The sequence below is a fragment of the Saccostrea cucullata genome, unplaced genomic scaffold (genome assembly GCF_032062105.1).
Source record: "Saccostrea cucullata isolate Sc308-1 unplaced genomic scaffold, CSIRO_AGI_Scuc_v1 ctg20, whole genome shotgun sequence".
Lineage (NCBI taxonomy): Eukaryota > Metazoa > Mollusca > Bivalvia > Ostreida > Ostreidae > Saccostrea > Saccostrea cuccullata.
The window spans coordinates 385,553-405,260 of NW_026936980.1; the positions used below are offsets into that span (position 1 = coordinate 385,553).

General features: G+C 34.8%; 1 protein-coding gene across 2 annotated transcripts; it reads left to right on the top strand.

Moving 5' to 3' along the window:
* The first annotated feature begins 80 nt into the window (after positions 1–80).
* Positions 81–19,256, top strand: LOC134246982 (methylcrotonoyl-CoA carboxylase beta chain, mitochondrial-like). 2 transcript variants are annotated; one of them, XM_062729330.1, is made up of 17 exons: positions 81–255; positions 5,066–5,132; positions 5,289–5,373; positions 5,677–5,778; positions 5,917–6,044; positions 9,135–9,247; positions 9,456–9,569; positions 10,127–10,191; positions 10,683–10,782; positions 11,081–11,176; positions 11,999–12,071; positions 12,174–12,250; positions 12,420–12,486; positions 12,701–12,857; positions 13,618–13,732; positions 18,045–18,130; positions 18,661–19,256. In XM_062729330.1, the coding sequence occupies exons 1-17, from the start codon at positions 133–135 to the stop codon at positions 18,776–18,778; spliced, it is 1,686 nt and encodes a 561-aa protein (XP_062585314.1). In that variant the 5' UTR covers positions 81–132; the 3' UTR covers positions 18,779–19,256. The 2 variants fall into 2 exon arrangements, with proteins under 2 accessions (XP_062585314.1, XP_062585315.1); XM_062729331.1 differs by lacking the exons at positions 13,618–13,732; positions 18,045–18,130; positions 18,661–19,256 and adding an exon at positions 13,158–13,441.
* The last annotated feature ends 452 nt before the right edge of the window (positions 19,257–19,708 follow it).

The following is a 19,708-nucleotide window of genomic DNA, read 5'->3' on the forward strand; positions in this document are numbered from 1 at the left end:
ATTATAAGTATGATAAATTTAATTGTTTAAACATGTTAAGTGAAAAAGATTAAGGAGGATTTATACGAAAATACGGGAGCTTTATGACTTTGGACATAACAGTGCCAAAGTTTGTTTACAAATGTGAAAATCATGTTGCGGAGATACATTTTATCGCTTGGGTCAAGAGAGATAGTAAAATGCCATAAGCGTTTGCTGAATTTAGACGCAGTTGCACCTATTGGCACAACCCTTGAAAAAGATGCAAGCTACAAGGTAAAAACACGTGCATTTCGAATTTCCTCAGACTCCTTGGATTTTATCACACCCGCTACAATTTTTTTTTCTTTAAACTATAAACGTCCTTATTACACATGTACCGCTTTAAAAATGTGTGGTTTCTTGAATTATCGTATACAATCAAAGTTGCAAACGAATTATAAAACCATCTTCATGTATGTCTTAGAAAAGACAGTTTGAACAGGAGACTCATAGAGAACACGTACTTAATTAAGCCTTTGAGTTATCACGAGACGTAGTTTGCAGCATGATGCATTTGTGCAAAGAATTGTACAGTAGGTCCAGTGGTAACTTTGGGAAAAAAAATTCATTAAGATCAGTATATTGATGTGACAGTCACAATGCGATTTTTTCTTTGCACAGACATTGCTAGCTGCACTCTTTTATGGGTCCCCTCTTTTATTATTCCAAGATAAAATGATACCCAGTTAAATGTTCAATTCAGTTGAAAGGTACAGGGTGCGATTTACAAATGTCTACATTAATAACCAATATATTTATATATTATTAAATTCTGAAGAATATAATTATATTCCAAGGCAAGATAAAATTAAACCATGTTAAATGTGCATTTTAGTTTTATATAAAGTAATGGGTGGTTTTGGTAGAATTTCCCTGTAGTTTTGCCTTGTTTCAATAAATTTAATTGCTCATAAAAATCACACAAATCTAAAAACCCACACACTAGCTGTCAGATCAAATGGTTTTTCACTTTGAATTCATTAACATTAAGTACACTGTGACAGTGTGTGTCTAGAAAAAAGCACATGGGGCGAATCCAGTTAAGGCAAACAGTATACTGGACAAAACTACTTAGGGCATACAGGGATTGAGCAAGTCCATTCAGGATAAACATGGTATTGGCCAGGTGAAAGTACTGAGGGCAAACAGAATATTGGGCAAAACTACTCAGGGAAAACAGAATATTTGGCAGAACTACGCAGGGCAAACAGGGTATTGGGCAAAACAACTTAGGGCAAACAGAGTATAGCTTGAAACTACCCAGGGCAAACAGGGTATTGGGCAAAACTACTCAGACAAGGTAGACAGGGTACTGGGCAAAACTAATCAAGGCAAATGAGGTGCTGGACAAAACTACTCAAAATAAACAGGGTATTGGGCAAAACTACTCAGACAAGGTAGACAGGGTACTGGGCAAAACTAATCAAGGCAAATGAGGTACTGGACAAAACTACTCAAAATAAACAGGGTATTGGGCAAAACTACTCAGACCAAACAAGGTACTGAGCAAAACTACTGTGGCAAATAGGGATTGGGCAAATCCACTCAGGGCAAACAGGATATTTGGTAAAACTACCCAGGGCAAACAGGGTACTGGGCAAAAATACTCAAGAAAAACAGGGTACTGGGCAAAACTACCCAGGGCAAACAATCTATTGGGCAAAACTACCCAGACTAAAGAGGGTATTGAGCAAAACTACTCAGGGCAAACAGGGTATTGCAACTCCCACTGTGATTCCAAGGCTATACTGCAATAAGAGAGATAACTCTTACAATCATAAAAAAAGATATAATCCAATTACCAGTATATTTCATTTCATGTGTTCACAATTTATAATACTTTTTAAACAAAAAAATGTCATTATTTTTATTAATATTGTTAAGGTTTTAATTGTTTCAAAGATATTATATTTACATGTAACATGATTGTACATTTTGTGAATAAACAGTTTATAAAAACAGTAATATTATGGAAAAGGCAAGCTCCTGCATATTAAATAAATGCAACTTACTTCATATTAGCTAGGAGTTCAGATGATAACTATAAATTTATAATCAAATATCAGCTTACCATCAGTAGAAATCTGTCCTACAAAGCTCTGGACATTAGATACTAAGAACAATTGGAGGGAGTTTGATAAACCAATAAAACACAAGAACACAGAATTAATACCCAATAGAAACAAAGAACTTATAAAACTCATGGTAGAGCACCTGACTAGTGATACAAGGCCGGGTAGCATTGCATGATACACCTGAAATGTCCTGAATGACCATTATTTTTACTTATTAATCCTGTTACAATATATACATAAAGGAATTAAAATAAAACCCTGGACTTGCAGGTGAAAGTCCTGCCAGGGGATAAGAACTTGGGTTGTGTCTTCGGGGGCAAGACCACAATTTTTAAGGAGGAAGGAATTTTTTTAATGTTGCTTTGTCTTGTTAAACCGTGGATACTGGCCTGGATACCTCAGTTGGTAGAGCACCTGACTGGAGATACAGGGGTCCAGGGTTTGATTCCCAGTACAACCATACATTTTCTCCTTTCCTGTTACATATTTGGTGCCGTTAACCACCCCTGGAATTGCAGGTGAAAGTCCTGGGAGCAGAGAGAGAGAGAAAGAAAGGGTTGTGTCTTAAGAGGGCGAAGACCACCTGTTCCAAGGAGGTAGGAATGTAATGGTTCTGGCCGTGGATATCGGCCTGGATATGAAATCGGTAGAGCACCTGACTAGTGATACAGGGGTCCCGGGTTAAATATAGATTTTCCCGGTCCAGCCATACATTTTCTCCTTTCCTGTTACAGATTTGGTGCCATTGACCACCCCTGGAATTGCAGGTGAAAGTCCTGCCAGGGGCAATAAGAACTTGGGTTGTGTCTTCGAGGGCAAAGACCATTTAAGGAGGGAGGAATGTAATGGTTTGGGCCGTGGATATCGGCCTGGATAGCTCAGTAGGTAGAGCACCTGACTGGAGATGCAGGGGTCCTGAGTTCCAACTTCTCGATTCCCGGTCCAGCCATACATTTTCTCCTTTCCTGTTACAGATTTGTTTTTTTTTTTTTTTTTTTTTTTTTTTAAATTTTTAACAGTTAATTTATTATGGTGATAACTGAATAATTTGTAGTTGATAACAAATAACAAATATGTGGACCCAGGAACTTTCAGAAGGCCGCGCCCAAGAGTGCACCGGGAGGAACGAGAGAGGGCAAGGGAGGAGAGGCAGAGGACAACAGCCACCCCTTTGTTCTCACTCACAGAGGACCACAACCCTCGTGATGAAAAGTGCCCAGTGGGAGGGTTCCGGAAGTGAACTTTTAATTGTAGTTGATTATTACCGTATTTCCTTTTATTTTAATATAACAAAAAATTCATAGATTGTAATTTTTGTTTTAAGGGGGGAGGAGTGTGACGGTTTTGGTTTTTTACAGTACATTTAATTTGTCATACACAGAATATTTAGTGCATTTAAATACCTTTTAACATTTTCCGATAGGCAAAGCTGATGTTAAAAGTCCTGTATTTGTAACTTTGTAACTTTATTTGTTTACACATGTGCTCAGGTTAAATTTACCTCCATTTTGGCTGTCGTTCCAAACTTATTTTGTATCCTGACTTTTCATTGGTTGACAGATAGTACTTGAACATATCAGAAATCATTTTAGATATTCACATTACTATTTCAAAGCTACTTAGTTAGAATGATTTTTATTGGTCAGAGTTTATATATAAACGGTAACAGCGGCATTTTCAAGTCACTCTAGGCTAAAGAACCCACAGGTTCAAGCTTACTCTTCTTAGCTCTGAGGGTTTAATCCCGGACTGCTCGTGCAGTCTTATTTTTTTTGTTTAGGACACTGTCTAAATTCTGTAAAATGTAATAAGGTCCTTATATAGCTCTAGAGTCACATTGGTTCAAGGATGAATTAGATATCCCTAGGCCTTTATAGTGTTATTTATAATAACTAAATTGCCTTGTCCCTTGTGTAATAAATAGGGCTTTAGGAAATTTTCAGTCTACTTGCATAGAGTCTCACTATAATTTTTAGGGTGTTGTATGGAATCATAAAATCTCTTAGGTGTATGGAAGCTCACTCCCATCTATTTTGGTAGATTTTTCTTAGGGCATCACACTCATTTTTCCTCCATTATATTTTTGTTATCAAATTATTTACTTTGTTATTATTTATTCAGTTATTAATTTATTTTTCTACCTCAATTTTTTTTTATTTACATTTTGAGATTATTTTGGAAACTTATTTGTTATTTGTTATCAACTACAAATTATTCAGTTATCACCATAATAAATTAACTGTTAAAAATTTAAACTTTCTTCTTATTTCAAGGTGTTGATCATAATCTAGGAATCTCAGAACCTGGGTTGAATAAAACAAACAGGACCAGTCATTATACGATTAAATAGTTTGTGGGCTTAGTCTGTTCCTTAGTATTACTAAGTAAAGTTTAAGATCAAGTTTATCATTTATATATATATACTTTGGGACAGATCGAGTACACTTTACGTCCATAGATAAACTGGTTCCCGTTACAAACCAATAAAACACAAGAACACAGAATTAATACCCAATAGAAACAAAGAACTTATAAAACTCATGGCCAGAACCTTAATTATGACCCTGAAGGCAAATAATAGGGTAGCATTGCATGATACACCTGAAATGTCCTGAATGACCATTATTGAATTACTTATTTAATAATCTGAAATTATAAATATATACATAAAGGAATTAAAATAAAACATTAGATATTTATAGATGAATAATAAATTAAAATTATATATTAGATTCATAACTCTAAGAGTACAGTGGACCTTCAGATATCTGGACACTTCAGTATCCGGACAATTTTTCATGGGAAAGAATTTTTTTAATGTTGCTTTGTCTTGTTAAACTTGTAATTCAGGTATCTGGACGCTTCACATATCCGGACAAATTGACAGGGAACCAAAGCATCCGGATAAACGAGGCTCCACTGTATATGTTATTCTGAGTTGTACATTGATATTGTTACTTTTGTATTAGGAAAATGCAGATACAATGCAGACCCTTGTGGACGACTTGAATGCCAAAGTCAATAAAATCACACAAGGTAGGAATTTTTCCACCGTAAACATACCATAATTTTACATATAAAAAGGAAATAATATCTGTTTTGAGCCAACAAGGTTAAAAACTTTTTTAGCTATTAATTGAATTATCTAAAGCATTTCTTTGGTATGTAAATCTTGTTTGTTTCATTCATTAGGTGGGGGTGAGGCAGCCAGAAAGAAGCACACAGATCGAGGGAAGATGTTACCCCGAGACAGAATCAACTCCCTACTGGACCCACAGTAAGGAAGCTGTTCACGTCATGTGATAAAAAATTATCAAATGTTAAAGTTAACTATATAGGATAATCATCCAACACAATTTTTTTTTTCAAAATCTGTAATGGTTTGGACAATGGATATCAGCCTGGGTAGCTCAGTCTGTAGAGCACCTGACTAGTCCAGGGTTCAATTCCTGGTCTATCCGTATATTTTTCTCCTTTCCTAATACAAATCCAAGAAAGTTTTGAAATAAAAAAAATTGTTACTTAATTTTTTCATTTCAAAGTCATGATAGCAGGAAATTTCATGTTTTGTTTTGGACAGGTCTCCTTTCCTTGAGCTGAGTCAGTTGGCAGGGTACCAGTTGTATGGGGAGGAAGAGGTTCCTGCGGGGGGCATCATCACAGGGATAGGTCGTGTGTCAGGGTAATTATAAAATGTACTCACCTTGTATCTGGTGCCTTTCTATGTACCATGTAACATTGACTGTATATAATCCATAGTCAACTACCATTAGAAGGACATTTGTGTCTTTTCTGTTGAATGTTTTGTTTTTTCTTTCAGAGTGGAGTGTATGATTGTGGCTAATGATCCAACTGTGAAGGGAGGGTCATATTACCCCGTCACGGTCAAAAAACACCTGAGGGCTCAGGAAATAGCACAACAGAACCATCTACCCTGTATATACCTAGGTAAATAATATATCAGATATCTTACCTGTATATACCTAGGTAAATAATATATCAGATATCTTACCTGTATACACCTAGGTAAATGATAGTGCTGGGTATCGCGACAGAAAAATCGTATGGCGATATATTGCAATATTATATTTTGTATTGCAATATATCACGATATAAATACTGTAGACATACTTTTTTCCACGGGGTCATAATTCCGCGGAATCTCAATTTCTGTTTAATCCGCGGGTAGAAAATTACGCGGATTTCTTCACTATATGCCATACATTTATATTAAGTACGCTTGGACAAATTTCCGCGGAAATTGATACAACGCGGTAAAAAGTACTTCTACAGTATTTAATAATTTTTTGCTTTTTGCCAAGGTTAAATGAAAACACAAACTCAAATTACATGTATTCTCGAGTTGATATTCCAATTGCCTGATCGCATTATGTCGGCGCAAGCGACAAGATAAGTTTTTTTGTGACACAACTTGTTGAATTCAATTAAGTTGTATTCAGATTCAGCTTTAACATGAAGGGGTTTCATATAACAGTTGTCGTCGTTTCGTTTTTGAAAGAGACATGTCTCTAGTTTCTGATCACACTTCACGTTGCTTGCCTCCATATTTTACCTTGAAAAGGGCAAATAACTCTTTTTGTAACAATCTATAGCATATCGAACCCAAACGGGTATTCACAAAAAAATACTGCGATACCTATTGTGAAGAACGAAATCAGGATACACCGGTTAACCGGTATTATTATGCTTCCTGTCAGTTTGTCTCTATATAACCCATACCCTACTATTCTCGCATAGTGGTCTAAGGATTTATATAGCGTAAACATACTATGCCGAAATAGTGCACGGCTTTATTTACTGAATAAAATTCTTCAATGCACACGCCGAGGATCGAACTCACGACCATGAGATTGTCAGTCCGATGCCTTATCGATTACGCCACAGAGACGATCACTGTTTATGAGAGTTTTATTAAATATATAATCTTAATTTATACAATTGACACAAGAAGGAAAAAATAGACAAATATAATTTGAAAACAGTTATATTATTCTAAGGAACCTTAGATTAATGTGTACAACAAAGTTTCAAACTAATTACATACAGATCGTTAAATGAACTGATTTCATAGGTTCATCAAAATGCTTTTTTATATGACACTTGATTGAAGGATGTAAAAGAAAATTATCAATGAGAATCGACGTCTGCAAATAAATAAGTCTTACTAACAAAACAGAAAATAAAGATGAGTTGCTTTGGGACAGAAAATCCCGACTTATTTAGAAATAATACTAGTAACCAAAATAACTAAGAATGCAACCAATTTTAGCATGAAGATTTTGAATGAGTTCTTGCAAGTGCGCTGTGTTAGCACCGATATTTTCAGGAAAAAGTCAGATGGATTGCCGCATAAATAATTACAACAGTCAGCATAATAATAACAATAGTGTTGCATTATGTATATACTATGGTAAATAATAGGCAGGGTTTATACACAAAGTGCACTCGCCTCCGGCTCGTGCACCATGTGACAAACCCTCCCTACTATTTAGGCATAATACATGCATAATGCAACACTATTATATAAATATTGCACAGCACTAGTAAATAATAGACATCTTACCTGTATATACCTAGGTAAATAATATACATCTTACCTGTATATACCCAGGTAAATAATAGGCACCTTACCTGTACATACCTAGGTAAATAATAGGCACCTTACCTGTATATACCTAGGTAAATAATAGACATCTTACCTGTATATACCTAGGTAAATAATAGACATCTTACCTGTATATACCTAGGTAAATAATAGACACCTTACCTGTATATACCTAGGTAAATAATAGACACCTTACCTGTATAACCTAGGTAAATAATACACACCTTACCTGTATATACCTAGGTAAATAATTGACACCTTACCTGTATATACCTAGGTAAATAATAGACACCTTACCTGTATATACCTAGGTAAATAATAGACATCTTACCTGTATATACCTAGGTAAATAATTGACACCTTACCTGTATATACCTAGGTAAATAATAGACATCTTACCTGTATATACCTAGGTAAATAATAGACGCCTTACCTGTATATACCTAGGTAAATAATAGACACCTTACCTGTATATACCTAGGTAAATAATAGACATCTTACCTGTAATACCTAGGTAAATAATAGACGCCTTACCTGTATATACCTAGGTAAATAATAGGCACCTTACCTGTATATACCTAGGTAAATAATAGGCACCTTACCTGTATATACCTAGGTAAATAATAGATGCCTTACCTGTATATACCTAGGTAAATAATAGACACTTTACCTGTATATACCTAGGTAAATAATAGACATCTTGCCTGTAATACCTAGGTAAATAATAAACACCTTACCTGTATATACCTAGGTAAATAATAGGCACCTTACCTGTATATACCTAGGTAAATAATAGACACCTTACCTGTATATACCTAGGTAAATAATAGACACCTTACCTGTATATACCTAGGTAAATAATAGACATCTTACCTGTATATACCTAGGTAAATAATTGACACCTTACCTGTATATACCTAGGTAAATAATAGACACCTTACCTGTATATACCTAGGTAAATAATTGACACCTTACCTGTATATACCTAGGTAAATAATAGACATCTTACCTGTATATACCTAGGTAAATAATTGACACCTTACCTGTATATACCTAGGTAAATAATTGACACCTTACCTGTATATACCTAGGTAAATAATAGACATCTTACCTGTATATACCTAGGTAAATGATAGACACCTTACCTGTATAACCTAGGTAAAGATTAGCCAGAGATTCAGTCAAATATAACACTGTTACTTGTTGCATGTTATGAATTTTGATTTATGAAATAATTCTTTTTAATTAATAGTATTTTTTCCATTATTCATAGCCAAACTTCGCTTGTTATGCAAATTATCCCTAGTTTCTAAATATTGTGATGCCCTGACATACTCTACTTTTTTATAACTAGACAGTGATTCGTTAAACACATTTAGCAGAGCTTTAATTCTTGTCTTTTCCCCCTACAGTTGACTCGGGTGGAGCTAATCTTCCCAGACAGGAGGATGTATTCCCAGACAGAGACCACTTTGGAAGAATTTTTTTCAATCAGGCCAACATGTCTGCTCTCAAGATTCCTCAGGTAAACCATTATTTATTTTATATGTGTGAAATACATGTATGTATGTGCTTTGAAATGTTGAAATGCTCAATAAGGGAGATAACTCTGCATTAGGAAAAAAAATTATTGGAGAGAAAATTTCTTTTAGAATTTACACATACAAGAACTTACACATACAACTTAGCATATTTTGAAGTATTTCTTCTCTAATGTTATGATTTGTTTACAGATAGCTGTGGTTCTGGGTAGCTGTACGGCTGGTGGGGCCTATGTTCCAGCTATGGCAGACGAGAGTATCATTGTCAAGAAGCATGGAACCATTTTCCTTGGAGGTCCTCCTTTGGTATGATTTCTACCATCAGTTTTCTTACGTCTATAGAGATTTACCATCTTCTGTTATTTTATTTCAAAAGTTTTTGTGAATTGCATTGGCTGTGTATTCTTTTAAGCGCCTTTGGCAGAAAGAAACTTCCGCTAATTCAAGTACAATGCTCAAAGTCTTGCACATATACAAATAAATAAGAACATTTAAGAAATGCGCTAAATCAAATCTATGCCAACTTGTTCAAAAATCAATTTCCGCCAAATATTGTACATGCCAAATATAATACATTTACAGTATCTAGAATTTTTATTTTTAAATATAAAAATGCTGTCTTACAGAAAAATTTCATAAGTATTATCATACTCCATGACAACTACATTTTTGGGGGTTTTTCTTTGCATTTTGATGTTATGAATATTGTTTCATGAAAATGTCTGTCAAAAAGTTGCCAATTTATTCATATAAAATTAAAAACTCCAATTGTGTGCAATTAATTTGTCATCATGCTAAAATTTGAGATCCTCCTTGCATAATCTGTAAAATCTTGGATCCTCCTCACTGTTCTGTATTTGTAGGTGAAGGCAGCCACAGGGGAGGAGGTATCAGCCACTGACCTGGGAGGGGCACAGCTACACTGCAGGTCTGTTTTTATATTTATAGAGTTACTTGGTTTTCATATATACTGTATAATCACTTTTTGGGGGGGGGGGTCAAATTTTCAAGGTAAGGTTTGAGAAAAAATATTGGTTTTGGGGGAGTTTTATTTCAAGGTGAGAGAAAAGAAGAGTAGTAATGCTTATGGAAACAACTAAAATTAAACTGACACAAAAATTTAGTAATTTCACAGTATTTTCATATTTGAGAAAAGACATTTCATCTTTTTTTGGTGGAGTTTTGAGTACACCCAAGAAATTTGTGCTCAATATTTTGCAAAAAAGTCTGTTTTTATTTTAAGCCAGGTTATGATTTAAAATATCTCACTTTCAGCTGCCTAAATCCCATTCAAGCTCCTTGTGTAGCTGGGAGAAAAAATATGTTTTATTTAATTTTAATGTTCCTTTTTTTCTCAAATTTTTAAAAACCTGTCAATTTTAAATGAAATTAATTCTTGTTAACATTTATTACTTGCAGTAAGTCTGGGGTAACTGATTACTTTGCTCAAGATGACCTTCATGCACTCCACCTGGCCAGACGATGTGTCAAAAACATCAACTACACGAAGGACCCAAAGGTACAACATTTTGATACCTTTTTACACTGTGACAGAATATCACTTTTATTCTTTGAACAGATTCAATTAATGTATAGTATTTTTCCTGTTGAAAATGTAATAAAAAGGGTTCTTAAGGTAAATAAATTGAAAGAATTCACTCATCAAAAATCACTAAGGATCAGTGGCCTAGACAGCTTCTTGACTCCCTCCTTACTTTATCTCATTTTACCAGTATGATGTTGGCAGCTTTTTTGCTGTTGACTGTTGATACTAGTTGTACAGAGTCTGATATCAAAATTTATTTATAAATTTTAAGGTTACCATAGAAACCCCTGAGGAGCCTATCCACCTGGCTGAGGAGCTGTATGGAATTGTGGGAGCTAATCTGAAGAAGACGTTTGATGTTAGAGAGGTAATGTCATAGTCTGGTGGGTTTTACCTGAACAAAAGCCATACAGAGGATTGCTTCCTAAAAACTTATTATTTAAGTATTGAAATAAAACACATTTGCAACATAATCATGCATTCATTTAATTCAAACAATATTTTATATATTTTATTAGTAAATAAACGTACAGTAAAACTTGGTTATCATGAAGTCTCTGAGATCTATGATATTACTTCTCCTATTATACCCGTATAAGGAGTTCGTTGAATTGTATAGCTGGGGATCCAAGTTATAACTTCGCTATATCTGTGAACTTGCAATATCCTTTTTCATACTGAACAAGTTTTACTGTAATAGTATTGGGCAGCAGACACTGCCTATATGAGTCTTATCCATGTACTCATCATTGGCATAAACATGTGGTGGGTTTTACCTGAACAAAAGCCATACAGAGGATTGCTTCCTAAAAACTTATTATTTAAGTATTGAAATAAAAAACATTTGCAACATAATCATGTATTCATTTAATTCAAACGATATTTTATATATTTTATTAGTAAATAAACGTACAGTAAAACTTGGTTATCATGAAGTCTCTGAGATCTATGATATTACTTCTCCTATTATACCCGTATAAGGAGTTCGTTGAATTGTATAGCTGGGGATCCAAGTTATAACTTTGCTATATCTGTGAACTTGCAATATCCTTTTTCATACTGAACAAGTTTTACTGTAATAGTATTGGGCAGCAGACACTGCCTATATGAATCTTATCCATGTACTCATCATTGGCATAAACATGTCAAAAAACAACAATTTTGTATGAAAATTCATTCACTTTTTCAGGTCATAGCGAGGATAGTTGATGGAAGTAAATTTGATGAATTTAAAACAATGTATGGTGAAACCCTAGTTACAGGTAAAATGCTTCTTTCTGCAAAGAAACACTCATTCTATGACAAGTGAAGAAAACTTTCTATGACTTGTTGAATTAAACATTTTCAAAACATTAATTTTTCAGGTTTTGCTAGACTATGGGGATACCCTGTAGGAATTCTGGGTAATAATGGAGTGCTGTTTAGTGAATCAGCATTAAAGGTGGGGATAAAATCAATCCTCTTTCACAATAGTACCTGGTATTGTTAAATTATAAATCATTTGTCATACTTAAAAATGATTTTGATATTGAATTTCTATGCTTTGAAAAATAGAAGTTATGAGGAATTTGACTTTACCAATACTTAATTAATTTTTATCTTTTTGGCAGGGAACACACTTTATAGAACTTTGTTGTCAAAGAAACATACCTCTTATATTTCTTCAAAACATCACAGGTAAGATTAAGTTGTGACAAATCCATTGGATTAATTTATTTTTACCAATAGATACTTTGAAAGCTATTTCTTGGTAGCAATTTACTCGACATTTATATCCAATAAATAATGGTTCATATTTTTTGTAATAAGTTTTATAATTAGTCAATATGACATAATTATTGATATGTAAAAGCTTTTGTGGTTGGCCAGTTTACATATTCTTATGTAACAGGTTTTATGGTTGGTCGAGATGCTGAGGCAGGGGGTATAGCCAAGCATGGAGCTAAAATGGTAACAGCAGTGGCTTGTGCCAAAGTACCTAAATTTACTGTGATAATCGGAGGCTCCTATGGGGCAGGGAATTATGGGATGTGTGGTAGGGCATACAGGTAAATATACAGCTGATAAACTTATATCTTAGGTGTTTCTAAAGTAATTAAATATTTTACAAGTTTATAAATTGTGTCATTCTCTGAAGATTTAAAATTACACATCTGATGGTTCCTGATGTTTTCCATGATTGCAGTCCCGGGTTTCTATATAGGACCCTGTATTTTATTCTGTTTACACTCCTTTAAGTTTCTGTAAAGTAGTATCTGTTTTTTTTAGTCCCCGGTTCCTGTACATGTGGCCCAATGCCAGGATTTCTGTATATATGACCCTGTATTGTAGTATCTGGTTTGTTACAGTCCCCGGTTCCTGTACATGTGGCCCAATGCCAGGATTTCTGTATATATGACCCTGTATTGTAGTATCTGGTTTGTTACAGTCCCCGGTTCCTGTACATGTGGCCCAATGCCCGGATTTCTGTATATATGACGCTGTATTGTAGTATCTGGTTTGTTACAGTCCCCGGTTCCTGTACATGTGACCCAATGCCAGGATTTCTGTATATATGACGCTGTATTGTAGTATCTAGTTTGTTACAGTCCCCGGTTCCTGTACATGTGGCCCAATGCCAGGATTTCTGTAAATATGACCCTGTGTTGTAGTATCTTGTTTTGTTACAGTCCCCGGTTCCTGTACATGTGGCCCAATGCCCGGATTTCTGTATATATGACGCTGTATTGTAGTATCTGGTTTGTTACATTTCCTGTATGACCCAATATGTATATATGACACTGTATTGTAGTATCTGGTTTGTTACAGTCCCCGGTTCCTGTACATGTGGCCCAATGCCAGGATTTCTGTGATGGGAGGAGAACAGGCAGCCAGTGTGTTAGCTCAGATCACACGAGAACAGAGGATCAAGGCTGGGAAAGAGGTAGGCGGATCTCACATCTTTTATTTTAGGCTGTGTGGTTGTTTTGTGTGCTGGGAAAGAGGTGGGCGGATCTCATTTATTAAATTCATGCTTACATTAAGCAGTAATGGCTGCTCCTTCAATTAAATAGTATAAGTGCATATGTTTCCTTTAGAAAGGATTCAAAGAGACAATATTTGTTTTTTCAATTTACCATGAAATTTAACAAGAGGCCCACGGGCCTTATAGGTCACCTGAGTATCATGTAACAACTTTTGAACAATTGAATTTGGTTCTTGTTTTAAACTAGAAGGCCATGAAATTCACAATTTTGAAAGATGCTCCATTGCTTATCATAATGATATACTTAGCTTGCTTACTCTAGTTACTTAATACCCAGAGGTAGATCAGAGTAACAAAGAAAAAATGCACTTCCAACTTATAACCAGTTGTGAACCCCACCCTAAAGGAACCACCGACCCTGGGGCCACTTATTTCAAAATTTTGGAAATTTTATCATAAATTTTATTTCATCATAAATGGTTGATTAATACTAAAGAGCAGATTTCAAAGCATTAATTTACTTTCAGACTATGTAACCCCCCCTACCCCTGACCCAGGGGGCATGAAATTAACCATTTTGATAGAGGCACCTTTTTTCATCATAAATACATATACTTAGATCATTGGCATAATACCCAGGTGCAAAGGAAAAGGTTTTCAAAGAATTAAAGTATTTTCACCATATAATCAAAAGACCCCATTTACATAAAATGGGTAAACCCCTGACACAAATCAGGTTTAGGTACTCTTGCGCATTATAACTATATACTAATTTAGTTTATCTAATACCCAGGAGCAGAGATGAAGATTTTCAAAGAATTAATGCACTTTCGCTATATAAACCATAGAGCCCCACCCTAAGACCAGAACCCCTGACCCTGGGGCCATAAAATTCACAATTTTGGAAGAGGCACTCTTACTCATCATAACTATGTACTTAGTTATTTTATTTAATACCCAGGAGCAGAGAAGAAGGTTTTCAAAGAATAAATGCATTTTCACTATATAATCAATAGAGCCCCGCCCTTACACCAGAACCCCTGACCCTAGGGCATAAAATTCACAATTTTGGAAGATGCACTCTTGCTCATCATAACTATGTACTTAGTTATTTTATTTAATACCCAGGAGCAGAGAAGATTTTCAAAGAATTAATGCTTTTTCACTATATAATCAAAAGAGCCCCGCCCTAACACCAGAACCCCTGACCCTGGGGCCATAAAATTCACAAATTTAATAGAGCCACTCTTGCTCATCATAACTGTGTACTTAGTTAGTTTATTTAATACCCAGGAGCAGAGAAGAAGATTTTCAAAGAAATAATGCTTTTTCACTATATAATCAATAGAGCCCCGCCCTTACACCAGAACCCCTGACCCTAGGGCGATAAAATTCACAAGTTTGGAAGAGGCACTCTTGCTCATCATAACTATGTACTTAGTTAGTTTATTTCATATCTAGGAGCAGAGAAGATTTTTAAAGAATTAATGTTTTTAGCTCTTCTGAGCCAAAGGCTCAAAGAGCTAATGCTATGGCCATTTGTGCGGTGTGCGGTGTGCGTTAACTTTTTAGAATATGGGCCATAACTCAAGAACCCCTTGGCCAATCAGTACCAAATTTGTCACAGGGTATCCTTGGCCCAAGGGCTACCATTTATACTAAAATAAGGGTTGGAACCCTAAAACAAGGGGAGATAATCAGGAAAACAAAACCAAAAGTACTGGTTGCTAAAAAATCTTCTTCTCCAGAACCACCAGGCAGATTTTTACCAAACTTACATACAAGGATAAGGATATGTTGAAGATTAAAAATTGTTCAAGGCATGACCCTGGGGCAAAGGGCGTGGTCTCAAGGTCACTTCAAAGTTGACCTAAATTTACAATTAATAAAAACGTGTATATTTTTCTTACTATAAGGACTAGGATCATCAAATCTTGTAAGTTGATGCATCTTACGACTTCACATCATGTTAACTCAAAAGTAGGTCACGGTGACCTACTTTTTAAATTTTGTGGGGATTTGTTTTCAAATTGATTTGAAGGCATATTTTGGACTCTTTAAGGCCTATGATCATCAAACTTTGTCAGTTGATGCATCTTGGGTCCTTGAACAATGACAACTTAAAAGTAGGTCACCATGACCTACTTTTTGAACTTTATGACATCCTTTTAAAAACATTAAATCCCATTATTTCAGACACCGAGAGGTTTAGAATCATCAAATCTTGTACTTTGATGCATCTAGGGACCTTAAAACATATTTACGAAAAAGTAGATCACTGTGACCTACTTTTTGAATTTTGCCGACATTTGTTTTCAAATTGTTTAAAATGCATATTTTGATTACCTTCAGACCTACGATCATCAAACTTGGTCAGTAGATGCATCTTGGGTCTTTAAAAATGTCGACCAAAATGTAGGTCACGATGACCTACTTTCGACATTTTATGGCTGTATTTCAGTATCTTGGGTATTTATTGGCTTAGAATCATCAAACTTTGTGAGTGGATGCATATTTAGTTTTCGGAGAGTGACGACCAAAAAGTAGGTCATGGTGACCTACTTTTGACATTTTATGGCTTTATTTAATTATCTCTGGAACTAATTGGCTTAGAATTATCAAACTTTGTCAGATGCTGCACCTTGGGTTTTCAGAGAATGTTGACCAAAAAGTAGGTCATGGTGACCTACTTTTGAATATCTCAGGTACTTATTTAATTAGAATCATCAGTCTTTGTCAATTAATGTATCTCGAGTCCTCAGAAAATTCCAATCAAAAGGTAGGTCACTGTGACCTACTTATGGTATTTTATAATTATATTATAATATCTTCAGTCTTAACTGGCTAGATATTATCATACTTTGTAAGTTGATGCATTTTGGGTCTTATGATACTAATAGAGTTGAAGGCTTCTAATAGAAGTGATAGATTGTACAATTTATCAGAAGAGCGATTCAAGGCCCTTGGGCCTCTTGTTTCACTATATAATCAAAAGAGCCCCGTCCTAACATCAGAACCCCTGACCCTGGGGCCATAAAATTCACAAATTTAATAGAGCCACTCTTGCTCATCATAACTATGTACTTAGTTAGTTTATTTAATACCCAGGAGCAGAGAAGAAGATTTTCAAAGAAATAATGCTTTTTCACTATATAATCAATAGAGCCCCGCCCTTACACCAGAACCCCTGACCCTAGGGCGATAAAATTCACAAGTTTGGAAGAGGCACTCTTGCTCATCATAAGTATGTACTTAGTTAGTTTATTTCATATCTAGGAGCAGAGAAGAAGATTTTTAAAGAATTAATGTTTTTTTCACTATATAATCAAAAGAGCCCCGCCCTAACATCAGAACCCCTGACCCTGGGGCCATAAAATTCACAATTTTGGTAGAGCCACTCTTGCTCATCATAACTATGTACTTAGTTAGTTTATTTAATACCCAGGAGCAGAGAAGAAGATTTTCAAAGAAATAATGCATTTTCACTATATAATCTATAGAGCCCCGCCCTAGCACTAGAACCCCTGACCCTGGGGCCATGAATTTCACAATTTTGGTAGAGGACTCAATGCTCATTACATTCATACCAACAGTTTGACTGCTTGTTGTCCAGGAGTAGAGAAGAAGATTTTTAAAGATTTCATTAATTTTAGTGGTTTTGGCCCTACCCCTCAGGCCCCAGGGGGGCGGGGACCATGAAATTCACAATTTATGTTCCCCTTCAACCATAGATGCTGTATACCAAATTTGGTTGAAATCAGTTCAGTGGTTTCAGAGAAGAAGTTGAAAATGTTCAAATGTTAACACACGACACACGACGCACGACGACGGACAAAAACGGATAGCAATAGGTCACCTGAGTGACTCAGGTGACCTATAAATGTAATTTAAAAAGATATAAGCATTCAGTCTTAAGTTTTGGATGTTAAAACACAGACAGAGTACTGTGCAGACAAATTTTCATTTTTCAATTTATCAGCATAGCTTTCTGTGTCATGTTGCCTTGAACAACCAGAAGGCATGGCGAGGGTGAAAATATATCCCTTCATTTGGTATTAAAAACTATTTAAAAAATTAAACCAATAGAGGAATTTAGATAATAAAGTTTGTATTTGTCAATTGAGACCCTAAAATGGTGCAAACCATGTAGCTTTAAAACAAGAACTGATTTTGATTTACAGGATAAGTATAGGATGCATGATAGTGATAAATTGTTAATGAGAAAAAGGATTTATCTCCCTTATAATTATGATGTAATTTGATATTACAGTTCACACCAGATGAGGAGCAGTTAATAAAGGTCCCAGTGATAAAGAAATATGAAAAGGAAGGTCATCCCTATTATGCCAGTGCTAGGTGAGAAAAAAACAGACACAGTAAATATAACAGATAATTTCTAGGTGGGGATGTCTTGTTCATATTTTCTTATTAGATTTTATCCTTGTGAAAAAACCTAATATTTAATTCCTATGTCAGAGGGAAATACTAGAGATGTGCAACTCCACTTTAAATCTGTAAAATGATAAAATTCATTTGCTTAAGTATGTGTAAAATATTTTTATGCCACAAAATATTGAATGTGCCTTCAAAAATAGCATAATTCTAATGAAGGTTCAATTTTGGACTTCAAAGTAATGAACTCTCCTATGAAATTTTGAACCCATATTTTTGTTCTAAAATATTGTTTTGCAAGTTCAATTATTTGCATTTGCAACAACATATTAGCTCCAATTTGTATTTACATTGTTTTGCATGAAAAGGGTTGGGGGTGGGATGGCTGGAATGTATTAGAAGAGGTTTTGAGACTCAAAAGATTCTACACCTATAAGACATCTATTTTTAGGATCTCTTAAAATTTTAAACGCTGGTGTAATATAATTTGACAGGTTATGGGACGATGGAGTTATAGACCCTGTGGACACACGCACTGTGTTAGGACTGAGTCTTAGTGCCTCTCTAAATGCCCCTCAACAGACCACACGGTTTGGAGTATTCAGGATGTGAGGGGCACACTGTTGTTCACTGAACAGTGGAAAGATACAAACTGTCTTGATAAGCAGTCTAGAAAGTGCAGGACATTTTGTGATTGTGTAAGCTATTGTGAAAAGTTCGGTACTGCTGTCATATTTAGTAATTTGTTTGGTAAAGTACAGGTGTTTTTGTGGAGATGAAATTCAAACCATATCAGGATTTGTCTGCTGTATGATTAACGAAAGATGAAACTATAATCTTAGGCAAAGAAATTATTTATGTGTGATGTTTAGAATACTCAAAGTGTGTGGATCAATTTGAATTCAATGTGTACATGTTTAGCATATGACATACATTTATACATTATAGAGTAAACTATTTTGTCAAATGTATGAATATTTTGTTTGATAGTAAAGCAAATCAAGTTTTTATTTAAGAAATGGATGTTTTTATGATTCATGAGGACATATATGTACATTTATATAAATGTTTAATAAAAATGTCTATGTCATTCTGTTCATGGGTTTTTTAAAAATCTTAAAATGAAGATATTTTTTCAGCATTTTTATTGAGTAACTTCTATAAGTAACAAAAAAAAAAAAACAACAGAATTAAATGAGTATTTTTTCCACACCAGTAATATCATGTCATTTCAAGCAACAACAATGTAAGAGTCTAAAATATTATTATCAATTGCAAAAGCTTTAACAGAATTACACTTTCTCCCACTCTTTTAAAGAAATACAAATGTACATTCTTTATACATGTACATGTATAGCTTTCTTTTTTCCCTATGTCACTTGGTATTGTTAGAAAGATTCCCTATGTCACTTCCACTTGTTAGAAGAGTTTCGTTTGTCATTTCTCAATAATTTAATTTTAGTTGTAACATGTCATTTTATTGGATAAAAGATTTTATTCATTTTGTATAATATAACTTGCCAATGTCAGAATGAGTTACGT